Below are 23,106 nucleotides of genomic sequence, written 5' to 3'. Positions count from 1 at the left end.
TGAGGGCACATTTGAGCTGAAGCCTGAGGGCAGGTCAGAAGTTAGGGGGCAAGCAACCCTATAGGGAAGAGTGTCCTGAGCAGAGGAAGAGCCTACCTGAGGGATCAGAGTCAGAGCAGGCAGCATGAGAATGATGGGGAACGTTGGACTGGCCGAGGCATGGGGCAGGGCAGAGGACCAGAAACGGCAATGATGGCCAAAACTTATATAGTGCGTATTACATGCCCGGCCAAGTCCAAGTGCTTTATATCTATTTACTCCTTTTATTTCCTTAACAACTCTATAAAGTAGGTACTATAATTTCCCCTATTTTACAGACAAGGAAACTGAGGCCACAGGAAGGTTGACTGAGTCAGCCCAGGTCAGAGTGGCAGGGCTGGAATTCAGACACAAGCAGGTTCTCTCCGGGGTCTGTGTCCTTAACTACTGAGCCATGTTGCCAAAAGATGAGGCTCGAGACAGAGAGACACATTTGCACATCCACACAGAACAGGCATGCAATTTCATCTGTAGAACCCAGATTAAACACCACTGGTTAAACCTGATAACTGGAGATGGGTAAACAAACATGTCGTTTAGAGAGGCGATGACAAAAAGCAGGGAGGAGGCCCTTGAGGAGCACAAACACTAGGGGCTAGGTAGGGGCAGGGAAGCCTGCAAGTGGCCTGAGAAAAAGGAGACAGGGAGATTGGAGATGTGTCAGTCTGGGTCCAATCAGGTTGGAGAAAACACACAGCACCTGAACAGGGAAAGTTTACTATAAAGAATTATTAATCATAATAGGGGATTGGAGTAATGAGAGGTGGGCTGGTACAAAGGTTCTTAAACTTTTTCTGTAAAGGAAAATAAATATTTTAGACTTTGGGGCCATTATGGTCTCTGTTGCAACTCATCCCTGCTGTTGTATCGTGAAAAGAGCCATAGACAATGTATACATGAATGAGCATGGTTGTGTTCCAATAAAACTTTATTTCCAAAAACCGGCAGTGGGCTGGATTTCACCTGTGGGCCATGGCTTGCCAACCCATGAGCTAGTAAGAAGTAAAGAGAACTCAAAAGAAGGTAAAAAGAAGAGATAATAAAAATATAATAGCAGATAGAATGTAAAATTTTTAAAGCAGATATAATATCATAACATAAACAACATGATTTAATATAATACAATGTATCATAGTCACTGTCTGGGATGAGATAGAAGTCCCTAGGAGGAGACCCCTTCCACTCCCAGACTGAGCCCCAGACCCTGCTGGAGACGAACAGGAATAGCATCTGGAAAAGCACAGAAGTTGCTCTGGTGGTGCATCGGAGGAATTTGTTGGAAATTTGCTGTCTAGGGCGCCAGGGAAAGCTGTCCACAGGGAGTGTCTCACTGGAGGCACCTTGCTGCAAACCCTCCAGGGGGAGGGCTGCTGGGGGAGGCCACCGGCCAAGGAATGCTGACGGAGTGGCACGGGGGAAGTTTTAAGCATCGCCAGACCTGGAGGCAAACTCCTTTCCCCACCAATATCTCTCCGGTGCCACCTGCTGATGAAGCTTAACATTGGGCCAGACGGCAAAGAAAAAATAAACAGTCCATTTCCACTTACACAGAACAGGCAAAAAGAATGAATTGAGGACTTCCGCCAAGATGGAGGTGTAGGTAGAAACACTGTGCCTTCTCCCACAACCAAGTTGGAATACAATAAAGGTTTGGAGAACAAAGACGCAGCCAAAGAACAGAAGTTTGAACTATACGGAAGTCCGAAAACAATGAACAGTTCAAGGGGGACCAGTAAGAGGGGCAGAGCCAGCAGCGGAGCAGGGTCAGGCAGGAGGGATCCCCGGACACAGGTGACCCAGGCAACCCAGGCAACCCAGGCGACCCAGGTGCACAGGCAGCTGGGATGGCATCGAAGACCCAGTGAGGGTGCAGGGCAGGCTGACCGTGGTTGCACATTCGCAAGCACGCAGATAAACCAGCAAAGAAGTGAGCAGTGAGACAGACTGCATGGCCCCGGAGGCGGGAGGAGACAGAGGGGACCTCCATTGATTTCCTTTGACCCTGCCCCCACATACAGTGTCACAACCCAGTGACTGAGTTGCCCCGCCCTGGTGAACACATAGGGCTCTGCTTCTCATGCATAACAGGCATGAACAGTCCAAAATATGGCTCAAGAAGAACTCAAAGCCCCAGAGCCAATAACTCTAAGCGACCCAGAAATAGCAAAACTCTGATGCACAGTTCAAAATACTGGTGATCAGGATGCTCACAGAACTGGTTGATCTTAGTCACAAATTAGAGGAACATATGAAGGCTGAACTAATTGAAATGAAGGGAAATACACAGGAAACCAATAGTGATGGAAAGGAAACAGGGACTCAAATCAGTGGAGTGGACCAGAAGGAAGAACGAAACATCCAACCAGAAAAGAATAAAGAAACAAGAATTCAAAAAAATGAGGGGAGGCTTAGGAACCTCCAGGACATCTTTAAACGTTCCAACATCTGAATTATAGGGGTACCAGAAAGGGAAAAGAAACAGCCACAAGTGGAAAACATATTTGAACAAATAATAAAGGAGAACTTCCCCAGTCTGGCAAAGGAAATAGACTTCCAGGAAATCCAGGAAGCTCAGAGAGTGCCAAAGAAGTTGGACCCAAGAAGGAACACACCAAGGCACACCATAATTACTTTGCCCAAGATGAAAATGAAGGAGAGAATCCTAGAAGCAGCAAGAGATAAGGGGACAGTCACCTACAAAGGAGTTCCCATCAGACTGTCAGCGGATTTCTCAAAAGAGACCTTACAGGCAAGAAGGGGCTGGAAAGAAGTATTCCAAGTCATGAAATCCAAAGACCTACAACCAAGATTGCTTTATCCAGCAAAACTTTCATTTAGAATGGAAGGGCAGATAAAGTGCTTCTCAGATAAGATCAAATTCAAGGAGTTCATCATCACCAAGCCCTTATTATATGAAATATTATGGGAACTTATATAAGAAAAAGAAGATGAAAAATATGAACAGTGGAAGGACAGCAAACTCACAGTTATCAACAACCACGCCTAAAACAAAAGCAAACCAAGAGGACAGCTGGATCAGGAGTGGAACCATAGAAATGAAGAACACATGGAGGGTTAGCAACAGGGGAGTGGGAGGAGGAGAAGGGGGGAGAAGATACAGAAAATAGCATAGACGGTAGGTAGAAAATAGATAGGGGGAGGGCAAGAATAGCAAGGGAAATATAGAATCTAATGAACTTGAGACATGTGGTCATAAACTAAAGGGGGGGTATGGTGGAGGAGGGGGTGAGCAGGGTGGAGGAGAATGAAGGGGGGAGTATAACAAGAACTATAATGGTATAATCAATAAAATATATTTAAATAAGTAAATAAATAAATAAAATTTTCCATATGCATTGCGGTTTATTTCTTGGTCTTCCATTCTGTTCTATTGATTTGTCTGACTATTCACCTGCCCATACCACACCATTTAAATTATTATAGCTTTATAATATAATTTAATATTTGGTAAGACTAGTCAATCACCTGATGGTTATTTTTTTAACAAACTATTTGTGTATTTTCACAATTCTAGATGTCTCATATGCCTCCTAGTACCTTCTCTATGTTGCTCTAGAACACTGCATCCTCTTTGTCAGGGTTCTTTGCCTTGCAGACAAACTCAAGGTAAATTGTAAATTGAGCATCATCTCCACAAATGCGGGGCATCTTGGGGAGCCCAGAAGACATTAGTACAAAGGTACCCTTATTTGAGGTTATTAGATGTACTGTCTGCCCCTTGCATGGCATAGCCTTGTGCTTGTCCCAATGGTTGACTGCAGCCCTGATTACATGGGATAGGGAGGACTCTAAGCATAAAGCACCAGCATATCTTGTCTTTACACACAATCTGTAAGGTGTGGCAGGGTCAGTGTCACCAGGTGGTAGGTGGAAAAGGACTCTGTCCAATCAGCAGGACTGTGTTGGCCCAGTGGACATCAACTTCTAGGAGGCTCCAGCCACAAGATGTCAATAGCTTCTGGGACGTTGAGGTCTCTGCAACTGACATTGTAGGTCTCTGCAGGGAACTGGAGCCAGAGTAAGAGAAGGGGGAAAAGATAGGCGAGGCCCTGGGAATCAATTTACTGCCTTGTTCTATTTATCAGATCCATAGGATTCCAAGGGAGCAGGAATTGTGTATTTGAAGTACTTGGCACAATGCCTGGCATCAAGAAGTATGAAATAAGTATAGATTAAATAAATGGATGGATTGATGAGACAGACAGTGAATACTGACCTATATGTCTTCCTGGAACTTCTGCTAGCTTCACAGGAATGGGCAGAACTGGGGCATCCAGACCAGATGGTTTCACAGGAGAATTCTACAAAGCATTTAAGGAAGAGTTAACCCCGATTCTTCACAGACTATTCAAAAAAATCCAAAATGATGGGAAACTCCCAAACTCTTTTTATGAAGCCAGCATCATCCTAATTCCAAAACCAGATAGAGACACAACAAAGAAAGAAAACTTTAGGCCAATATCGCTGATGAACATAGATGCTAAAATCCTCAGCAAAATATTGGCAAATCGCATCCAACAATACATCAAAAAGATCATACACCATGACCAAGTGGGATTCATCCCAGGGATGCAAAGGATGGTTCAATATTCATAAATCAGTAAATGTAATACACCACATAAACAAAAGCAAAGACAAAAACCACATGGTCATATCAATAGATGCACAAAAAGCTTTCGATAAGGCACAACACCCATTTATGATAAAGGTACTCAGCAAAGTGGGAATAGAGGGAGCATTCCTCAATATAATAAAGGCCATATATGAAAGACCTACAGCCAACATCATACTCAATGGGCAAAAACTAAAAGCTTTTCCACTAAGATCAGGAACAAGACAAGGTTGTCCAATTTCACCACTTCCACCACTTCTATTTAATATAGTATTAGAAGTTTTAGCCTCAGCGATTAGGCAAGAAAAGGAAATAAAAGACATTCAAATTGGAAAGGAGGAAACAAAACTGTCATTGTTTGCAGATGACATGATAGTGTCCATGGAAAATCCTACAGATTCTACCAAAAAAACTGCTCGAACTAATAAATGAATTTGGCAAAACAGCGGAATACAAAGTCAATATCCAGAAATCAAAGGCATTTTTTGTATACCAACAATGAATCAGCAGAAGCAGAAATAAAAAAAAATCCTATTTGATATAGCAAAAACAAAAATAAAATATCTGGGAATAAATCTAACCAAGGAGGTAAAAGACCTGTATGCAGAAAACTACACAGCACTGAAGAAAGAAATCAAGGAAGACACAAACAAATGGAGACATATACCGTGTTCATGGATTGGAAGAATTAACATCATCAAAATGTCCATACTACCCAAAGCAATTTACAGATTCAATGCAATACCTATTAAAGCACCAATGGCATATTTCACAGACATAGAACAAACACTTCAAAAATTTATATGGAACCATAAAAGACCCTGAATAGCAGCTGCAATGTTAAGAAAGAAGAACCAAGTAGGAGGGATCACAATACCTGATATCAAACTGTATTACAAGGTCACTGTAATCAAAACACCCTGGCACTGGCATAAAAACAGGCACATAGACCAATGGAACAGAACAGAGAGCCCAGAAATAAACCCAACTCTCTACAGTCAATTAATATTTGACAAAGGGGGCAGTAACATAAAATGTAGTAAAGATAGCCTCTTCAACAAATGGTGTTGGGAGAACTGGACAGCTACATGCAAAAAAATGAAACTGGAGCACCAACTTACATCATACACCAAAATAAACTCAAGGTGGATAAAAGACTTAAGTATAAGCCGTGACACCATTAAAGTCCTAGAGGAGAACATTGGCAGGAAAATCTCAGATATTTCACGCAGCAACATTTTTACTGATATGTCCCCTAGAGCAAGGACTATAAAGGAAAGAATAAACAAATGGGATCTCATCAAAATAAAAAGCTTCTGCGCAGCTAAAGAAAACAGCATTAAAATAAAAAGACAACCAACTGTATGGGAAAACATATTTGCCAATGATACCTCAGACAAAGGTTTAATCTCCAAAATATACAAAGAACTCACACGACTTCACTCTAAGAAGACAACTAACCCAATTAAAAAATGGGGAAAGGACTTGAACAGACACTTCTGCAAGGAGGACATACAGAGGATCCAGAGACACATGAAAAGATGCTCAATATCACTAGCTATCAGAGAGATGCAAATTAAAACTACAATGAGATACCACTTTACACCGGTGAGAATGGCTATCATAAACAAAGCAATAAACAACAAATGTTGGAGAGGGTGTGGGGAAAAGGGGACTCTGGTCCACTGTTGGTGGGATTGCAGACTGGTACAACCATTATGGAAAACAGTATGGAATTTTCTCAGAAAACTAAAATTGGACTTGCCTTTTGACCCAGCAATTCCACTGCTGGGATTGTATCCTAAGAACCCTAAAACACCAATCCCAAAGAACCTATGCACCCCAATGTTCATAGCAGCACAATTTACAATAGCCAAGAGTTGGAAGCAACCTAGGTGCCCGTCAGTAAATGAATGGATCAAAAAACTATGGTACATATACACAATGGAATTTTATGCTGCAGAAAGAAAGAAGGAGCTCCTACCTTTTGCAACATCATGGATGGAACTGGAAAGCATTATGCTGAGTGAAATAAGCCAGGTGTTGAAGGACAAATACCATATGATCTCACCTTTAACAGGAAGCTAAACAACAAAACAAACAAGCAAGCAAAATATAACCAAAGACACTGAAATAGAGAACAGGCTGACAGTGACAAGAGGGGAGAGGGGAGGGAATTTCAGGGGAAATAGGGGAGGGATTTAGAGGAACATATATAAAGGATACATGGACAACTGAGAAGGATGGAAATGGGAGGGAGGGGGGAGCATGGGGGTGGAATGGGATGGGAGTAATAGACAGAAAACTGTACTTGAAAAATAATTAAATAAAAAAATTGAAAAAAAAAATAAATAAAATGGTGCAAAATGAAAAAAAAAAAAAGAACTGGGGCATGGTCACTGGGGTCCTGTCTTAATTCCTTGACTGTTGTCCTGTCTAGGAGAGGAATGCCAAGTGAGGAAATGCTGTGAACACTACTTTCCACCTCCAGAGGGTTGTGAGACTTCCTGCTAGCTTTTGCCCTTGTGTTTCCTCTCTTCTGTAATAGCATTCAATTGAAACATCACTTTCATTCATTATCTCCCCCTTATCTATACCAAATGCTTGGGCAAAGCAAGTGTGATAGCAAGGGAGATAGGAATCAATACAGCTAATTATGACAGCCAATTCTATAAGTGTTTTCTATGTGCTAGTCTCTCTCTCAAATTATCTACCTATTTCATTACCTGTTTAAAACTTGAAACAAGTAGGTGTGTATTTTTTGTCATGCTCTTTGTACAAGTGAGGAAACCGAGTTAACACAGAGGCTTAATAGTTTGCCCAAGGTCATGGAACTTGTTAAGTAGATCAGTTGGGATTTGAACCAGGATGTCCACGCACTGAAACACTGTACCTTTCCTTTGGCATTTACGTGGGTGTGTTAACTTCATTGAAGTATTGCATAAAACACAGAAAAGTGCCAAAATCAAGTGTATGACTCAGTGCTCACTGGAGTTCCCAGCCTGTATCTTCCCGATCTCTACGCCTTCCCCACCAAGGGGAACCACCACCTTGGCTTCTCTCACCGTTTTTCTGGGTGTTTCTTCCCTGTCTTTCCATTTTGATCACGTTTGTATTTCAAATATCACGGGGTCTGTTGCTAAAGCTAAAAACCTTCTGTCTTGCAGGAGTAGAGGTGGGGGTGGTTGGAGAGAACACATTCCCTAAATAAAAGAAATGATCAGGGATGGGAAAGTTAGGGGGCAATTGTTCCATTTTCCTTTATTCTCTTTGCTAGTCAGTGTGAGGTTCTACTCCTTCCTCTCTTGTCCTCCCCCGGGACTACATCTCCCAGCAGGCTGTGCCCTGACAGCTCTCGGATTTAAATAGGATTCTGGGCTACGCTTAGAGCCACGCTGTGGCTGAGAGCTCAAGAGGAGCTAGAAGAGGGAGAAGCAGCAAGAAGCAGCGAAGAGTTAGAGCCAGACCAGGAGTCCGAGCCAGAGTTAGAGCTGAAGCTGTTTTTGCTAAAGCAGCAGCAACTAAAGAAGTCCAAACGATGATGGCTATTTTGGGACTGCTCACCTCCTTCCTTTCTTTCCTGTACATGACAGCTCCATTCATCAGGTTAGTGTTAATTCAGTAACTTAAGTAATTTTACAAAGTCCTAGGTCGGGAGCCATGGAACTTTTAAGTAGATGAATTCTCAGCTGCTGAAAGAAGAGAAAGGGCCAGAGGTCAAGGGAGAGAGAGTCAGGGCAGAAAAGGCGGAAAGGAAGGAGGTTATCACGGATACCGTGATGGAAAACAAGAAAGAAGCACCTGGGGCCAGCAGTGGAGGGGCTGATTTGAATTCTGGTGCGAATGGAAGGCTGTGCGGATGACTATTAAGTAGCTTGACAGATGTCTTATGTGGAAGTCCTTGCTCTTTCACTGTTCCCTTGGGCTCCTCGGAAGGTCTTCCTTTCTTCATTGTTTCCAGTTAAGGTGTCCCTGCTGGGTTACCATGGGTGGACTCAAATGCCTTCCTCAGGCATTTGGGGAAGGAAACAAACTCTCCTCTCTCAACTAATGAAGGTTTGGGGATGGCTCTTTTGACGTGGGGTTTCTGGAGGTGTCAAAGAAATGTGTGTTCTGAGTAGAGAATTTTTAAATTGCTAATGATAACAAAGGCTACATGGACCTGTCAGGGACAGGGTGTTGCTCTAGGTCCTGGCATAGAAACCTGGGCTCTCATTTGAATTTTGCTCCCATTAACAAGTAATTTGAACTTCTCTGAGCCTCAGTTTTCTCCACTGTAATGTCGGGATAATAAGAGAGAGACCGAGAGGATTTAACTAAATTCCCTGTGGAAAGTGCCTAGCCTAGTGCCTGGCAGTTGAATAATGATCAGCAAATTATGGGTCCCCCTCCCATCCTCTTTTGGGGACCTCTCAGGTAAACTCTATGTAAACAGACGCTCCCCAGACAGAGGTCTGAAAAAGGAGGTTTGCTCTCTGTGCTGGAGAGAGAGGGCCATAATGGAGGCTCCAGGAGGGCGGCAAAAACCCTCTGAAGAGGCTGGCTGGCTTTCTAAAGCTGGAGCGGGAGCCCCGGAGCCACATCTGTCTGTGGGACCCTTCCTTCATCAGTCATTCGCTATTGGTGCTTTTTGGAAACGTAATGCTCAGGACCACTGATTCCACTAATGCTCTTTGCACATTTTTAAAAAAAATGCAGGTTAGAGGAGGAAGCTGACCCCTGGGAACCTCTAGAGTGAAGAGCTTTGTTGTTTTTGTTATCTAATAAGGAAGGTCTCCTGTGGCCCCGGCTCAAGAGCACTTATTCTGTTTGCCCAGGTGACCATTTGTAGCTCTTGGACATATGACTGTCTAACCTTAACTGAAGAGCAGGAGACCCCTTGCCCACTGGGAAGGTGTCCCCTTCAGGTCAGCTGCTTTAGGTCTCCTGTTGACAATGGAAAGGAATTCTTCTCTGAAGCTGGATGGATTTTATGTTTCTTAGTCCGGGGCCTGGGGAGGATGGTGCGTGAATGCTTTTGTTTCCCTTGCCTGTAGGAAGTTCTTTGCTGGTGGGGTTTGTAAAACAAACCTGCAGCTTCCCGGGAAGGTGGTGGTGATCACCGGTGCCAACACGGGCATCGGCAAGGAGACGGCCAGAGAGCTCGCTCGCAGAGGCAAGTCCTTCCACTTCCGTGCCCATGGGACAGCCCTTCTCACCCGGGCTCTGCCCACATCTCTTTGTCTTTTTTCCTGGTCTTGGATGCTCTGGCTGGGAATTCAAGGAACCTGGGATTCAAGTTCACCTGTGACACCAACTTACTGTGTGGCCCTTAACCTTCCTTCCTCCCTGCTCCCTTCCTATTATATAAAGTAAGAAAAGCAGTGGTGTCCGTGTACAGTATTGGTCAAGTCCATTACTCTAAAAGGAGGTACTAAGCAACACTAAATATCTGAGTGTAAAAACCAGGGCTCCCAGCCTGGGGTTGAGCTGATAACCAGAAGAATGAGCAGTAAGGGTCCCAAATTGGCAATACAGCCACCCTCTGCTTTAGGGACGGCTAGAAGATGCTCTGTCCTCCAGTCCCAAGCTCACTTACTGCATGTTTTTCAGCCTAGGGCATGAACACATTGCCTTTTTTCCCCTTCTTTTTGTGGCCTCAGGAGCCCGAGTATACATTGCCTGCCGAGACGTACTGAAGGGGGAGTCTGCCGCCAGTGAAATCCGAGCTGATACAAAGAACTCCCAGGTGCTGGTGCGGAGACTGGACCTATCGGATACCAAATCCATCCGAGCCTTTGCCCAGGGCTTTCTGGCAGGTAAAGCCCTAGTGGGTAGCTACGAAAGCAAGCAGCTGGGTGTGGGAAGGGTTGTTCCACCCTAAAGCATCTCTGACCCTTATATCAGAACTCTCATGGGTTCCACCGGACAGGTTCTACGACCTGAACCAGCTGGGCAGGAAAGTGGCAAAGGGGCAAGGTGGTGGCAGGTGGACAAGCTGGGCAGGATCCTCATCATCTCTGTTCCTCTGCAGTGGGAATGTTGAAGTATCAACTCCCTGTCTGGGCTTGTACCTCGACATCAAGGTGTGGCCCTGCTGCCACTCTCTTCTTGATTCTGAGAAGCAACCCTTCTGTGGCCACAGACACCAAGTGAGGTTGTGTTGCTGCCAAAATTTCCGTATCTTGGAAAATAACCAGCTTTTACCAATGACTATGAAATCCATGAGGACCAGGAGAAATGTCTGTCTTGTCTTACACTATATGCCCAGTGCCCAGCAGAGTGAGCCTGGCCCAGAGTCGGTATTCAGGACTTCTTTGTTTAAAGAAAGGATGAATGAATGAATGGTGTCCAGGGAGATAGTGGTAACTAAAGCCAGATCCAAAGGCAGGGCAAAATGTAAATACTCAGGTCTGTGAGGGATAGTTTAGCAGACCCCTTGCAAACTTCAGGGTCTCCCTGGTTGTGTTATAGAGGAAAAGCAGCTCCACATTCTGATCAACAACGCAGGAGTGATGATGTGTCCCTACTCCAAGACAGCGGATGGCTTTGAGACGCACATAGGAGTCAACCACCTGGGTAAGTATCTTCGAGTGGCTGAGCAGTGAGGCTGACCCCACCTTGCTCTCCGTAGGTACAGATGGTCTTATACCAGTGCTGAGGATCTCCAGTGGTCCTATTAGACGCCAGGGTTCCAGACTGGACCTACTGGGGGTTTTTGTTCACTATCCCTCTCCTGAGCAGTCCACAAAAGTGAGATCCTTCTATCCATACCATTAAGAAATTACCAGAGGGAAAAGGGAGTGGGGGGGTGGTGGTACAAGAGGGTTTAAGGGGGATAAATGGTGATGGAAGGAGACTTCACTTGGGGTGGTGAATATACAATACAGTGTACAGATGATGTATCATAGATTTTAACCTGAATCCTATAAAAGTTTATCAACCAATGTTACCCCAATAAATTTAATCAAAGAGTAAAAGAAAAAAAAATAGAAATCCCAAACTTTGGAGACACCAGGAAGAAAAAGGCCATTCTTGGATGGTGCTGTGGTAGCACAAGGCTTGCCAAACAGGGCCAGGCATGGGGGCTGCAAGAATCTGCGACTGGCTGGCGGCAGGGGGTGGTGGTCACATCTATAACTGAGGGCTAAGAAAGCCGAGAGTTGGTTGGTGGAGGAGGCAAACCTTGAGGACTTGAGGTATGAGAAAGGCTGGGTTCAGAGTTCAAGGTGATGGCTTAAGGGAGGAGAGATCATGGAACATATCCTCTGATCCTAGACAAATGTCCTTTTCCCTGATCATGCCACTCTTCCCTCTGTACACAGGTAAGCCTGGACCCACAGTTGAGTGATCATGGCCATAGTGGGGTTGGAAGCCATCAGGTAGCATCTTTTTTGCTGACTGGGGCAAGGGCAGAGGTTCAAACAAGGACAGATTAAGTCTGTATGGCCTTACTGCTGGTCTAGCTCCGGCCCTTGCCTTAAGGAATCCACTGAATCAGACTACCTGATCATTAGCACTGAGTTTCACACAAATTTGTTCATGCCCAGAAGATAGTGAGCTAATGCCAGAGACCTGTCGTCAACACCCACACCCTGAGCCTGGGTGGCCACTCCACTCTTTGGTCTCCCCTGCTGGCTGTCCCTGCAGGCCACTTCCTTCTCACCCACTTGCTCCTGGAGCAGCTGAAGGAGTCTGCTCCTGCACGGGTGGTGAACCTGTCGTCACTGGTCCACATTGTTGGCAAGATTCACTTCCACGACCTCCAGGGTGAGAAGCGCTACAGCCCGGCTTTTGCTTATTGCCAGAGCAAGCTGGCCAATGTACTTTTCACTCGCGAGCTGGCCAAGAGGCTCCAAGGTAAGTCTGAAGAAAGGGCCAGGGTTTGGATAGCGAAAGCAGGGCCTTCAGTTCAGATCAGAGGTTCCCAGAAATCTCTGAAGCCAGGATGTCAGGCACGCACATTACAGTGGTAGCTCTATGCACTTCAGAGAATGAGATTCAAAGAGAACAAAAACAGAGTTCTTGCCCTTGGGAAGCTTACAATTAAATGAAGTTTAGGAACCTATAAAGTTACCTTACATGTTTGTCAACTCTTATATTTATTATCTTGTTTTATTTTTTACAAACAACTGCTTGCAACAGGCAGAGCAGGTATTATTATTATATGGGTCCGAACTGAGGTCCAAAGAGGTGGCCAGTCCAAATCTATATGGCAAGGGAAGGAGTCAGGGCTGGAGTGTGAGCACTCTGCTTTAAATCCAGGGTGTTTGCTTCTGCATGCCGTTTGCTGAGGCTCACACGGTGAACTGAGCAACAGGGGTGCCACTGCCGGGAGCCAGGGAGCCAGGGCTGGATGTCCAGCCCCTGGCTCTGAGTTCTTGCTCTAACACATACTAGACATGTATGGATATATGTGTGTGTGTGTGTGTGTGTGTGGTCCCTTTAACCTTCCTTGACTTCACCCTCTCAACTCTCAAATGAAGTGACGCCTCTCTCAGCCCTATGATTCTGTGATTTTCTGGAGTTTTTCCTTGAGCCTTTGACTCATCCTTTGACATCTGCCTTTCCTACTGCCTTTGACACCTGCAAATCATGGGGACCGTTTGCTACACTGAATAAGGCAGAGTTTGGGAACAATGGTATTTACTATCAGAACACAGAAGGTAGAAGACTAGGGTAATCATTAAAAGAAGTAATAATAATGATGATAATAATCAAGAGTTTTGTGTTTGCCATGTACTATACATAGCTTAACTCGTTTAATACAACATCCCTGTGAGGCAGGTGCTATTGTTTTTCCCCTGCTCTACAAAGAGAGAGAGAGAGAGGTTGGGAAACTTGACCAAGCAAGAGTCCTAGTTGAGCCAGGATTCAAATCCGGACAGTCTAGCTCTGGAGTCAATGCTATTTACCTCAGAGTTCGGACCTTGGCCCTGAAACCTGCTAGGAATGGCCTTGGGCAATTTACTTTACCTCTCTGCGAGGAGCCTCAGTTTATTCAGCTGTGCAAGGGCATCTTAACATAACCACCTCACAAGTCTCTTTGAGAATCACAAGATAATGCAGGTAAAGCATAGAGTGGGCCCTCTACACAACAAGCACTAAAAATAGTAGAGGCACCAGGGGGGTCTTGGGGAGTGTTAATCCCTATCATCTCCATCAGCACCCCTCAGTCTGCACCTCACACGGTGTGCTTGCCTGGCAAATGCAGCTCCAAACACCAGCTTTCCTCCTTCCAACCAGATTGCTTCCCCCAAGCCCTTCCTACAGAAGTCCCCAAGACGCCACTGTCAATAACTGATGCTGCTACTGCTACTAGTAATAGTAGCGCCACTAGTACATGTTGTTTCTATTACCAATATTTAAGGCGCAGAGAAAGGTGACGTTGACATAGAAGGACCTTTAACCAAGCATCCCTTTTGGGGCACAGAAGGCTGAGAAAACTATAGATCTTTCTGGAAGAGATTAATTAATTACTAGTCAGACTGTACCTGGCTAGGAGAGGAGTTCTGTTCCCTGAGTCTGCTCTTTGCACGTGTGCATTTTGCAGCAGGAGGTGAGCTGTTTGGGGGGCTCAGAGTGTGTCCCCGGGCTCACTGTGCTCTCTTGGCCCTAGGCACGGGGGTCACCACCTACGCAGTGCACCCAGGCGTCGTCCGCTCCGAGCTGGTCCGGCACTCCTTCCTGTTGTGCCTGCTTTGGCGGCTCTTCTCACCCTTTGTCAAGTCGGCGCGGGAGGGTGCGCAGACCAGCTTGCACTGCGCCCTGGCTGAGGGCCTGGAGCCCCTGAGTGGCAAGTACTTCAGGTGCGTGGAGTGAGGGCAGATTCTTTCCCCAGCCTGCGTGTGGGGTGAGACACAGGGCTCCCTGGGCTTGGCACCCCAGGCGACCGAGTTTGTACCTCATAGCAGAATCCAGGTTTGAGCTGGGTCTGCAAACCAAATGCTGTTACTTCTCCCAGGGAACTTACATGAGAAACTTGGCAAGAGTTGCTTTGGTGGCAATATTGTGTACCTGTGTGCCAAGTTCCCTGGGAAGATTTATAGCTTTCTGAGAGCTGTTAGAGAAGACTGTCTCTATTGATTGTGCCTTGGAAAGGACATTAGCAGACTCTCTGGGTCCTTTTTCTCCTTGTTGAAGCTTTTGGCTGACTTTTTCTTGTGTTCTTTAATATTACTTAGCACAAAGCATGAGAACAAGGCCACTGTCCCCACGCTGCCAAGACCAGCACTATCCGTTGCAATCTACAAATAGACATTTCAATGTTGAGTCTTATCACAAACTCAGTCTGGGAATAAAGAGAAGCCTGGGATTAAAACTCCTTCCTTTTTTGTGACTTGATCCTGCCCAGTCTGCTTTCTTGTCTCACTTCATTCAAGGCTGCTCTTCGGTGCACCATTCGTCAGTGAAGCATAGGAAATAACCTCAGTGTCCAACACTAGGAGGTGGATAAATAATAGCTAATGTTGTCTGAGCTCTTGCCAAGTGGTGGGTGCTCTTCTAAGTGTCTTACCTGTACTAATTCACATAATCGTCACAGCTCTATGAGGTAGATAATATTATTCCCCCCATTTTATAGGTGAAAAAACTGAGGCACAGGATAATTAACTTCATACAGCTAGTAAGTGGTAGACCTGGGTTTCAGACCGCGGTAGTCTGGCTCCAACTCTGCTCTTCAGCATGGTTGCCACCTTGCTGCATGTGGCTGCTACTGAGCACACGGAACATGGCTTGTCCAGATTGAGATGTGCTCTATGTGTACAATGAGCACCAGATTATGAGCATAGAAATGTAAAATATTTAACTAATAATTAGTAATAGTGATTACATGCTGAAATGATTTGGCTACACTGGGTTAAGTAAAACATATTACTAAAATTAATTCCACCTATTTATTTTTTTACTTTTTAAAATACACTTAAATTTTTTTTTATTCATCTATTTTTAGAGAGGGGCAGGAAGGGAGAAAGAGAGGGAGAGAAACATCAGTGTGTGGTTGCCTCTCACACTCCCCTACTGGAGACCTGGCCTTCAACCCAGGCACGTGCCCTGACTGGGAATCAAACCAGTGACTCTTTGGTTCACAGGATGGCACTCAATCCACTAATCCACACCAGCCAGGGCTACTTTTTAAAATATACTTTAACATTTTTTACTAGAAAATTTAAAATTTAAAATCTGTGACTCACATGTGTGGTTCCCATCACATTTCTATTAGACGATGCTATTCTAGAGTCTGAATTTAACGTCACTGCCCTACATACGTGATAAATAGTGTTCTCACTGAATGAAACATTTCCAGATGACACTTAGTGAGAAAATGTTGGTGATAGAATATCATGAGAAAAGCTGCGACACAGAAGTGTGTAATCATCATTGTAAATACAGTCAATCTGGTCCGGAAGGACATGCAACAAACTGCAGTCGTGGTCACGCTGAAGGAGTTTGGGGGAGAGTCAGAGGGAATGGGAAGGAGGAGTGTCACTTTTTCCTCCAGGTATTTCTTTATTATTAAAAAAAGGTAAAGGTCATATACTTATTTATTACTCGTACAATTAAAAAATATATTTTTAGCAAGAGAAAGCTATCCCTCCCCAAATAGATACAATCCCCGCTTTGTATTAAAGAGTGAAAGACTGTAGAACTATTTATATATTCATATAAACAAAGCAAACAAGAGTATAAGGAAAAGTAATGAACTCATAGGCTTCTCTTGTTTATCTGTACTGCATTTTCTGTGAATGTAGGCAATGAACTGCAGAATTAGTAGAAATACCTATGACTTTGTCACCCATAAAGGTGTGATATTTGCATGTCACATTGCAGTTGCTGCAGCTTTCTCACGATGTCACTTCTGCTCGCCACTACTTTGAAATCCAGCATTTCTTAGGCCCAGGGCTGACTCTTGTTAATAAAGGAGCGCATGTACTACTATGTCATGGATTCTTTACAATATCTAAAAAGTGCATTTCAATATATTTTGTTTCTTTTCATCTGATATGTTATATACATCCGGAAACATATTCTGAGAAAGGCCGCACACTTTTCTGGATGGTCCGTTTCCACTCCTGGACGTTTATACTCTTTCTCTGCCCTCCAGTGACTGCAAGAGGGCCTGGGTGTCTCCAAGGGCCCGGAACAACAAGACGGCTGAACGCCTGTGGGACGTCAGCTGTGAGCTCCTCGGAATCCAATGGAAGTAGAGCTGGTAGAGGGGCCACAGCTTCATCAGGTCTCGTCTGCATCGTAATGAAAGGGGACCAAGGAGAAGGCCGCCCCTGAAGGCTTGTCCTCCCAGCAGGCTGCTGTTGCAAAACCTGTCCTCTGATTCTCCTGACCCTCCCGGAAACCTTTGCACACCACCCTCTCATGGGGCTGGCTCGTGGCATGAGATGCCACAGAGCGTTTTCTCCAAGACTTGCAGAGCTGGCCAGCCGCCCTCTCGGAGCTGGAGGAGTGGGCAGATGTCACGCCGAGCATAGGGATGGCGAGAAGAGTCCGGCTCTTTTGGGGTCAGTTTCCTCACCAGTACCAGAAACACCAGCCAGCATGCTCAGCGGAGGCAACAGGAGCATCAGCATTATGCATTTCTAGGGACTATAGACTCAAACTCTTGACCGATCTTTTTCTTCTTTGAAACGCTTAGTCACATCTCTGGAGTCTGGACCAACTCAGGAAAATCTTAGCTTAACCGTGGCCAGCTTTGGTTCCTTTCTCTGAGCACCTTGGGGCCATTGTGTGAAGCTGGACATTCCCAGTTTATTTTCCCACTTCTTTTTTAAAAATGGAATTTTTTCCTAGCTTTATCGAGATATCATTGACATATAACAGCGTGTAAGTATGGACCTTCTCATTTTCAACCATGCAGACGGTTTCCTTCCCTAAAACATACCCTATACCTCAGTTTGCAGAGGAAATAGACTACACATCTCATTGGCTTTCTTGTTTTCCCAGGGCAGCAGGAGAGAGATGGGACAAAGTGAGGAAGCCAGCCTTCTGGTTCAGCGAGTAGTATCTCACCCTCCTCACTACCCACAACCTTTTTATAATATCGCATCTTATAATGCATTATTGAGATGGTGTAAAATAAGATGCTCTGGTTGGGTTTTTTCTCAAGTTTCTTCCAGCTCTTACATTTTATTATCTAAGAAGTGATAGAAGTGACTTAAATCACAGCAAGGCTGAGTTCCTCTGTAGATGAAGGCCAGAGGGAATATGGGGTTTCACTTAATTGGATGCGTGGATGCAGAAACGCCAAGCCCTGATAAACTCTCTACCCGAAATCTTCTCTTTTCTGGCCGCCCTGCTCTCCTGTTCTGTGGCTCAGTGACCCGCCTGCTTCTTGCCTCCAGTGCCGAAGGTCACCAAGAAGAGGCAGAGAGATGGGCCTAATCTGTCGGCCAATTAGCCCAAGTCATGTTATTGGTCCTGTTCTAAAGCATCCAAAGGGCATCTGGTGACAAAATGTCCTTTTCTTCCTTAGCAAGTAGACTTAAAAAAAAAACCTTTCTATTATGGCAATTTTCAAATAGACAAAAGTAGAGCAAATAGTATCGCAAAGCGCCCTGTCGTCCGTTGACATCCTGTCAATCCTGTTTCATCTCATTTCCCCCATGACATTTTTTGGGGGGTGTGGTGGGATATCCAGATACCACACATTCATCAATAAATACTTTAATGTGTGTCTAAGTAAGAACATGACAAGCTCAGTGATCAGAAGTAACTGCCCAGGACGGCCTGGCCACGGAGTCCTACCTGGGCGGGTCACAGCAGGTAGTCACGTCCCAGGTCTACGGCTTCCTTAGCAAGGGACGATCTTTACCTTAAGTGAGCTCTGCTCGTTGTTCTTATGCATCTGGGATGACATACATATCTTTGAAGTATCAGAGCAATTTTCTGTTCCAGACCCCTCCGACGCACAGCCACCAGCATCCGAGCACAAGACCACAGAGTCCCTTTGTTACCTTGTTCCCTGAATCCTGTTTCTACCTGCTGTGAATGTTAATTATTAACTGTCCTCTGCTCACCAATGTAAGTGTGTTTCTCCACGTTGCCTTTTATCCATGTTTTCTACCCCCTCCTTAATCCACCACCAATTGGTTTCATGTAATCCCCTTATGTCTCCTCCTTTGATTCTAATGTATAAAATAAGCCACAAAATTGCCATTCTCCAGAGCATTTCTCAATCTGTTGAGACTTTGTTTCCCATAATATTTCATCAGTTTGGCTGAAATAAACTCATAAACATTCTCTATAGGCTCGGACATTTCTTACATCGACATGTAGCTGCTAAGCAACATGAAGAATTCCTGAGTATCATTTAATACTTGGAGTTCAAGTTTCCCTGGTTATCTCACAAAAGTCTTTTTACTGCTGGTTTGTTCAAGTCAGGGAAAGAGAAGTGGTTTTCCTACAAAAAGCGGAGGCACGAATCTCCTTGTGCCTCATTGGCCCAAATAAATACTGGCTCCCTTGTAAACAAACCGCCATGGGCCAAGGATGGGCTATATTAATCAGCTTAAACCAATCACTTCCCACACCTGTAGCTGGGGTCCATCCCACCTAGCCCCCCCAGTGGGGAATGTAAAGTGTTTGGGTTAATTAGGATTAGCTGTCCCCACAAGAACCCCCTGGGGTAGGTGCTGTTGTTCTCATTTTACTGCCCCAGAGAAGTCGAGCAGCTGGCCCAGTTCACACGCACATGTGCGGTAGAGTGGGCCAGTTCACACACACATGTGCGGCAGGGTGGGCCCAGGTAGTCTGACTCCGGCACCCGCATGCTTAACAGCCATGCTGTATGGCAGGGGCGTCAGATTCATTTCCACCAGGGGCCACATCGGCCTCATGGTTGCGTTGAAAGGGCCGAAATAATTTTAGGACTGTATACATGTAATTACTCCTTAACTGTTAAGGAGTTGAAATTACATTTGGCCCTTTGAAGGCAACCACAAGGCTGATATGGACCCTGGCGAAAATGAGTTTGACACCCCTGCTCTATGGCTTCCCACAGTGGAAGAAGCAACTGATTCCCTCAAGGAAAATTCTGGCAATGTGAATGAGCAAAAGGGTAGAGGGGCGAAGGGGAATACTGAGAAAGCAATCAATATACGTTCACTCCCGAGACCTGTTGCCTCACAGGTTGTTGGGTCCATTTCCACACCTGGTGACTGGTGGGGGTGTGGAGAAGAGGAAGGGTAGGGGGACAGGAAAAGGCCATGCAAGGGTGGGAGACGGGGCTGGTGAAGGGCATGAACTGCACTGATGGTCCTGTGTCTCCTCTGGGCTGGAGGAATAAGCAGACGCCAGCGCTCAGGACCAGGAGGGCTGCTGTCTGTGCAGCAAGGGCAGCAAGCCAACCACGAGTGTGAGAGCAAAGGCTCGGTAAACACTGAGGCACAAGGCATGGGCTTGGGTGGGGGCTTTACACTTGTCGGAGACGGCTGGTTGTAGGTAGAAGGAACAAAGCAACATGTGTCCTGCAGCGAGTTGGCTCCGGCGGCCACATCGAGGCAATAGGCTGGAATTGGTATTCCAGCAAAGGTGGAGCATGGAAGAATCCAGCTGATTTGTACATGCCAGGACTGGTGCTGGAGGGAATCACACCCCCCCGGCAGACTGGAGCCACTGTCCATCACCTGCCATCAGGGTCACCTGGGCTTTCAGGCCCGCCTCATCGCCTGTTCTCCCATGGCTCAGGATGGATCCAGGGGAGTGTATACAACTTGTGGGACCATCTTTCAGAAGAGAATACAAAAATTACAGATACAAAATTAGGTACAAAAGTGGATGTAGACCTAGAAAGAGGAAAAAAAAACCCATGAGTAACTGGAGTGGAAATTTCAGGTCTTCTGAGGTCTCTTTAGGAATTTTACTAGTGATGCTCGAAGAAAATGGCTTTCTGAGGGCAACGTGGCTTGCCCTCCACAACTGGAACACAGTTCCCAGCAACTCACAGGAGCCCAGGGAAGCTTTAAGAGCTTCACAGTGAAACTGCCTCTCCGTGGTTCATGTCCTCTCCGTGTTCTCACACCACTGAGTCCACCATCTCCCTCGGACCACTGATAGGTGATTCTTCCTCTGATTTCGTACACAACATGAAAACCATCAGCCATAAGCTCCCTCAACTTTCTGCTACCAAACCAGCAAACTCATCTGTATCCCACTCACACTCTCTTCCCTTCCAACTTCTACATTAAAAGAGTGTCACTTGATCCATTTTTAATCTTCATATTGTGAATTTCTCTTACAACGGTCTCCTCGTTTAATCAGAGAAAGAGTTCATTTCTGTTTGTCACCCTCTTGGTCTCTTTCCTGTTTCTGCCCTTACCATAAGGACACAAGGCAGAAGCGCCCATCTTAGTCTGGGGTAGTGAGAAGAAATCAGAGAAGACTTCCTGAACCGGGAAGACCTGAAGGATGAGTCACCAGGCAGCAGGCTCAAAGGGGCCAAGAGTGGGTCTCCTCTGGGAAACAGAAAAGGGGAGGTGGGATGGAAAGTAAGAGAGGAGTCATTTGACCTTGAGAAGCTTGCGGTTTAGAAAAAATTCTCAAACAGATAACTTTAAAATGTTTACTTTCTCAACTATTACTAATTCAGGATATACTATAGTCTATACAGTTTAATTAAACAAATCTTCATTTACTGGCAAATAATGCACAAATAATTTGCACGTAACATGAAGGTGAGCAAGAGGTGATGCTTGTCCTCAAGGAGCCTATGGTCTATCAGGTAATCAAAGAACAAGCACAAAGTGACTGTCAAGTGGGCGAAACGGGAGAGCTTTAAGCCACACAGAAGGGTTAAAGGAATAAGTTTTATGTCATGTGTATTTTAACCATAGAAAAAACAATGGGATGGTCCAAGGATTCTGGGGTTTACATCTGCTTAAGAAGACTTCATAGCTCAGGATTATAGGGAAGTCTGTTTATTCTTCTAGCAGTATTATTTGTTCGCATGGAGTAGTAGGAGGCACACTTTTTGGATAGGTGCTTGAGGTGAAGAGGAGGCTTCTGTGGCAGCCAGGGGAGGAGGTGACAAGGACCTGAAGTGAGGTGATCAGGGTGAAGGACCAGGCTCTTCTGACTGGGAAGGTAGGATGATAGTACATGGGCTTTCAACTGGGTATGAGCCTGCTGCATGGTAGGTACCGGAATATTTGTTGAAAGAGGAGCAGGACGAAATAGTGAATACAGAGACACCCTGAGGTTTGTAACTCGGGCAGCATGCTCAATAGTGATAATGACGTTAATGAATACTACTAATATCCACTGGAGGAGGAAGATCAAGTTTATGGGTGGACTAGGATGTGTTACACTTTGTGCTACACTTTGGACGTGTTCATGTTTTTAGGTGCGAGTCAGTCATGTGGGTGAGAGTTCTAAAAAGCTGTCAAAATGCAGGTCTGATGTGGAAAAGAATTTAGGCAGAAACATCTGGTTTAGAACTCAAGGTGACTGCTGGAACTATTCGGTTGCCTGGGAGAGTGTAAGAGTGTCAGGAAAGAATAGAGAGCCTTGAAGAATTTCAGCCTTCAAGTGGAATGCAGAGAAAGTATAGCCAGAGAAGCAAATAATTAGTGGAGATGGCACTTTGCAATGGGCTGGAAGAGGGGTTTTGGCAACAGAAGACTGGAGGGCAGGGGAGGGCGGTGTCGAGAGAAGGGTTCCAAGCAGAAACAGCGTGAAGAGACGGGGGCACGGCAGCACTCCACCAACAATGCCACTCAGCAACCAGATGTTGGCTGAGTTTGTTGGGGAAGGATTGGAACTTTCCAGGATGGGTTCGTCCACATCACGGTCGTGGAAGCGAGGATGATGGCCAAGAAAAGGCCATTTCCCCCAGGGTTACTGCGACTATTGCTATTTGGTTGCTCAGGTATGAAAAGAGTCTAACAGCATTTGACCTGCTTTACTTAGGTTCTAGCCAAAGGTACCTGGTAACTTTGGGGTGTCTCAGGTTTATAAACTTAGTCAGTGGTCCTCTCTCCTAGATTTAGTTTGGCGTTCCAGCGTTCTTTTTGGTGACTGGTCTTTGTGCCATGCGTGCACCAGGCGGTTTTCAGGCATACTTCTAATATTACCGTGTGCGCACGTGCGCACACCCGTGTGTGTTTAATAAGGAACTGGATGAGACCTTGTTTCTGGGGAAAGGTGGAAAAGGCAGCAACGCCACTCTCTGCAGCTCGAGTGTCATACTGCAAACGCTCGCTCTGAGAATGTGGCGAGAAAGCAATTTGAGTCCTGCTTTCCCCAAAGACCCGACATTTGTTTTCAAAGATTCACAATTTCATTGATGTTCAAGATACAGAATTAAAAAAATGACGAACAGTAGTAAAATAAATTTCAGAGTACCACTTTTCATTCGTTACACCAGCAAGGACCTACAAAGTTTGATAACTGTGGAGGAAGGGCGTGGGGAAGTGGCCACTGTCCTCCACAGCTGGGGGGACATC

General features: G+C 45.4%; 1 protein-coding gene across 1 annotated transcript; it reads left to right on the top strand.

Moving 5' to 3' along the window:
* The first annotated feature begins 8,061 nt into the window (after positions 1-8,061).
* RDH12 (retinol dehydrogenase 12) lies at positions 8,062-18,908 on the top strand. Its single transcript, XM_037031476.1, has 7 exons — positions 8,062-8,278; positions 9,709-9,827; positions 10,315-10,470; positions 11,126-11,230; positions 12,302-12,511; positions 14,271-14,460; positions 16,755-18,908. Exons 1-7 carry the CDS (start codon positions 8,211-8,213, stop codon positions 16,855-16,857), a joined length of 951 nt encoding a protein of 316 aa, XP_036887371.1. The 5' UTR covers positions 8,062-8,210; the 3' UTR covers positions 16,858-18,908.
* Positions 18,909-23,106: the final 4,198 nt, after the last annotated feature.

This window comes from Sturnira hondurensis, unplaced genomic scaffold, assembly GCF_014824575.4.
Source record: "Sturnira hondurensis isolate 20B ecotype Veracruz unplaced genomic scaffold, ASM1482457v3 Scaffold0021143, whole genome shotgun sequence".
In the NCBI taxonomy this organism is placed as follows: domain Eukaryota; kingdom Metazoa; phylum Chordata; class Mammalia; order Chiroptera; family Phyllostomidae; genus Sturnira; species Sturnira hondurensis.
This window is presented reverse-complemented; position numbering and strand designations above follow the sequence as displayed.